We start from the raw sequence: 4,782 nt of genomic DNA, 5'->3' as shown, positions 1-4,782 counted from the left end.
AAAATTGAAAACAGGGACTCAAACAGATACTTGTACACACATTTTTCATAGCTATTATATATTCACCATAGCCAAAGTATGGAAATAAACCAAGTGTCCATCAACAGATGAAGGATAAACATAACATGCTAGATCCATGCTATGGGATATTATTCCACTATAAAAAGAAAGGAAATTCTGATACATGCTACAGCATGGGTGAACCTTGAAACCATTAGGCCAGTGAGAGAAGCCAGACACGAAAGGACAAATATTGCATGACTCCACTTATATAAGGTATTTGAAATAAGCAAATTCATGGAGGCAGAAAGTAGATCAGAGGTTACCAGGGGATGGAGTGAGGGGCGATGGGTAGTTATTACTTCATGGGTGGAGCTTCTGTTTGTGGGGATAAAAATGTGCTGGAAAGAGGAAGTTGGGGGAGACTATTAGAGGGATGGACCTGCAGTGCTCCTGGGTCTGGAAGGTGATTGCCCCCCTGCTTCGGACTCCAGACTCTTGGGGCCTTATGTAGGAGCTAAGTGAGTAGGGTTTCTCAGCCAGGGTCGTCTTGGGTGGTGTACATTATTTGTCCTAAAATGGTTTTGGAGAGGGTAAAGAGTTCAGGCTTGAAAGGCATTCCAGGCAGAGGGAACACATGCCACGTTTCAAAAATTAGATGAAAAATCATCGTTGACGGCAGTTTTTTTAAAAATGAGAAACATGAACCAGAAGATACTAAAGTTGGAGAACCTTCTACGATTTCACACTCTTTGTAGACAGCTGCACAGCCTGGGTTAAAGAAGAACATTAGCACACTGGAGGCATGTGTTTTCATCTCCTTACCCAGTGTGGACAGCTCAGTTGTATATCCAGCCCTCGCAAACAGATACACTCATCAGGACTGCTTTTTCTCAATATAGACTTCTAGTAACAAAGAAGGAAGAAAGACCACGGAAATCTCAGGTATCTGTGACAAAATCTAGAAAGGAGGTGGAGGTATGGATTGGAATGACAGTTGAGGAGCTTGCCAGAGCAATGGAAAAAGACATAGATTATGTATATGAAGCTTTATTGAACACTGCTATTGACATAGATTCACTAGAAGCAAACTCATGTTTAGATGATGTCTGATCAAAGAAGTAGTAAAGAAGGCAGGGATGAAGTTAAAATGGAGCAAATTAAAACAGGACAAAATCAAAGAAAATAAAGATGCTGTAAGAAGGCCCCATGCAGATCCAGCTTTATTAACCCCAAGGTCCCCAGTTGTTACTATAATGGGCCATGTTGATCATGGGAAAACGACGTTACTTGACAAACTGCGAAAAACTCAAGTGGCAACAATGGAAGCTGGAGGCATCACTCAGCACATTGGTGCCTTTCTTGTCTCTCTGCCTTCTGGAGAAAAGATAACCTTTCTTGATACTCCAGGCCATGCTGCCTTCTCAGCAATGAGAGCCAGAGGTGCTCAGGTCACTGACATTGTTATATTGGTTGTAGCAGCACATGATGGAGTGATGAAACAAACTGTGGAATCAATTCAGCATGCCAAAGATGCTCAAGTTCCTATTGTCCTTGCCATAAACAAATGTGACAAAGCTGAGGCTGATCCTGAGAAAGTGAAAAAAGAGCTGCTGGCCTATAATGTGGTGTGTGAGGATTATGGAGGTGATGTTCAAGCAGTGCATGTCTCTGCACTTACGGGCGATAATCTGATGGCTTTGGCAGAGGCAACAATTGCTCTAGCAGAAATGTTAGAATTGAAAGCTGATCCCACTGGTCCAGTGGAAGGAACAGTGATTGAGTCTTTCACAGACAAAGGAAAAGGTCCTGTTACTACAGCTATAATTCAAAGAGGAACTTTAAGAAAAGGCTCAGTTTTGGTTGCTGGAAAGAGCTGGGCAAAAGTACGCTTAATGTTTGATGAAAATGGAAAAACAGTCAATGAGGCCTGTCCCAGCATGCCAGTGGGTATTATAGGCCGGAGAGACATTCCTTCTGCTGGAGATGAAATTCTTGAAGTAGAATCTGAGCCAAGGGCACGTGAAGTTGTTAACTGGAGGAAGTACGAACAAGAACAGGAGAAAAACAAAGACGATCTGAAAATACTAGAAGAAAAACGAAGGGAGCACCAAGAAGCACATTGGAAAGCCCATGAGAAGTATGGCAGTTTACACTGGAGGAAGAGATCATTTAAAAAGTACCAAGAAAAAAAAGGACAGAATCTTTTAAAGCCAAAAGAGAAAACAGAAAGAGATTCAAATGTACTTCCTATAATTATTAAAGGAGATGTTGATGGTTCTGTTGAAGCCATTTTGAACATTATGGATACCTATGATGCTTCACATGAGTGTGAACTAGAATTAGTACATTTTGGAGTGGGTGACATTAGTGGAAAATGATGTTGACCTTGCTGAAACATTTGGTGGTGTTATATATGGTTTCAAAGTGAATGTAGGCAATGTTCTCCAAAAGTCAGCTGCAAAAAAAGGAGTAAAAATTAAACTTCATAAAATCATTTACCGACTTATTGAAGATTTGCAGGAAGAACTGAGCAGCAGACTGCCCGGCATTGTGGAAGGTAAGGCTTCTGTACCAGCTACCTTCTCTGTGACAGAAGGGAAGAAAAAAGTTCCTGTGGCAGGCTGCAGAGTCCAAAAGGGACAGTTAGAAAGAAAACAGAAATTTAAATTAATCCGTAATGGACAAGTTATCTGGAAGGGTTCATTAACCTCTCTGAAACACCATAAAGATGATGTTTCAATCATCAAAACTGGTATGGATTGTGGTCTCAGTTTGGATGAACAAAAGATAGAATGTCAAGTGGGAGATGAAATTGTTTCTTATGAAGAAAAGGAAGTTCTAGCCAAGACTTCTTGGGATCCAGGATTTTAAAATTACATTAAAAAATCAAAATGAAAAAAAAAAAAAATGTGCCGGAAATAAATAGTGATGATGGTTACATAACACTGGGAATGTAATTAATGCCACAGAATAGTGCACATAAAAGTGTTTAAAATGGCAAATTTTGTTTGTCTATTTTACCACTATAAAAATGAAAAATATTTTAAAATTTTAAAAAACAAAAGTTGGTACCACTGAAAATCAACAAATAAATAATAAAACACGATATGAAACTCTCCCTCATTTTTGAAGGACAGTTTTGCTGGATATAGGACTTTTTGCAAAGAAACCACAGGTTGACTGACCCCAATGCCAACCTAAAATGCCAGTGGAGACACTTCCAGCCCTAAAATGGACTCTGTATCAGCCCCATTGGGAAGGGAAAGGGCACTAATAATGTATAATAATAATGTGATGGGAAACACCCAAAACAATTTTAAATGATCAAAAAGGCTTTTTGTGATGAAAGCTTCCATCCGTGACCCTTACCCATGAACTTTGACCCAAGGGTGACTCCAATTAGTGCCTGGAAGCATTAGCCAAGGATGGTTTGAAACTCAGAGGGCTGGGGGGAGATCCCAGAAGGTGCTGGGTCCCTTGTTCCCCAGAGTCAGACCCAGCAGGGACAGAGCATGGAGGTGGCGATTGGGGGGCGGGCCTGGCACCCTAACAAGACACGAGAGACCCAGCCCAGGGTGTGGGGACAGAGAGGTAAATTGGGCTCTGCCAGCCCCACACTCCCTCCTCTGTATCTTCAGACCTGCCTCCACATTGTGCACTGTTCGAGACCCTCTCCCAGCAAGAGCTGGCTCACCTCTCCCCAGCTGGGCATCCTGGCAGCCAGAGGGAACATTTCCCATAGGTGAGTGGGAGAGAGGACCCAGGAGCAGGGGCCGGGCTGCTGTCACAGCTGCTGTGGGACATAGGGCAAGTGGCTCTGCCTCTCTGGGCTTCAACCAACTCGTTTGCACAATGAAAACCAAATGAAACAGGCAGACATTGTTGAGATTCTCAGCTCTTGGGTCCTGCAGGGCAAAGTTTGGAACGAGAGGGACCGTGAGATACTGGGTCATTGATGGCTGTCTCCATGCCTGCTCATCCTTTACATGGGGATAAATGTGTCTACCTTCAATGATTAAAGAAGATAAAGCATGTTGAACCACTTTTCATGGCGTCTGGTACACAGTGAGCACGTAATAAAATTAGCTATTGGTAGTAGGGCACTGGGGAGCCAGTGCAAGATTTTAAGCAAGGGAGAGGCAGGTCATCTGCTCTGGTGGTGGTCATGGTGGAGAGGGAACTAGAGGAGCAAGCCTGGTGGCACAGAGAACTGGAAAGGGGCAAGTTTGAGGGTCTAAGAGTGACAAGATAGGAAAATGGTGGTTGCCAGGAAGGAGAGAGGGAGTCAGGAAGAAGAGATTGGGGGGGGGGGCAGGAAAATCATCAGGATGCAGAGAGGGGAGCAGAGGGGAGCCCCAGCAGATGCCTGCCACTGACCAGCACTAAGCTGGGGTTCAGAGGAGTAAGCAGATTTGGGGATTGACGCAGACATGGAGACTTGGGGCCAGGAAAGGCCCAGTGGGGTGGAGGTGGGGGGCAATCAAGAGGATTGTGGACCTTTGGGAAGGGAGCTCAAAGGTCCTAGTGGCCTTGACCAGAGGACAATGGGGTCCCCTCACTGACATGCCCACCCATCAGCCCTTTCCCAATGAATCCCTTGAGGATGGGGACCACCTTGAGTGTCTGTGTGTAACAGTTCAGGCATTCAAAAAAGGATGATGATACAAGCTGGAACATAGCTTGTATCCATCTTCCAATTTAAGTGAAACTTTTCAGATACAACTAATGTCCCAAGTTTACTTCTCAATACTCCCACTTCTTTCTCCCTCTCCCTCCCTC

At 43.8% G+C, this 4,782-nt stretch overlaps 1 protein-coding gene across 1 annotated transcript; it reads left to right on the top strand.

Annotated features, from left to right (window-relative positions):
- The first annotated feature begins 576 nt into the window (after positions 1 to 576).
- LOC119520485 (translation initiation factor IF-2, mitochondrial-like) lies at positions 577 to 2,874 on the top strand. The gene is given in 2 exon segments (XM_037818383.1): positions 577 to 2,375; positions 2,377 to 2,874. Coding segments are annotated over 2 exon segments (1,734 nt in total). The 5' UTR covers positions 577 to 1,139.
- Positions 2,875 to 4,782: the final 1,908 nt, after the last annotated feature.

This window comes from Choloepus didactylus, chromosome 25 (genome assembly GCF_015220235.1).
Source record: "Choloepus didactylus isolate mChoDid1 chromosome 25, mChoDid1.pri, whole genome shotgun sequence".
In the NCBI taxonomy this organism is placed as follows: Eukaryota; Metazoa; Chordata; class Mammalia; order Pilosa; family Megalonychidae; genus Choloepus; species Choloepus didactylus.
The sequence above is the reverse complement of the archived record's forward strand: the minus strand, read 5'-3'. Positions and strand labels throughout refer to the sequence as shown.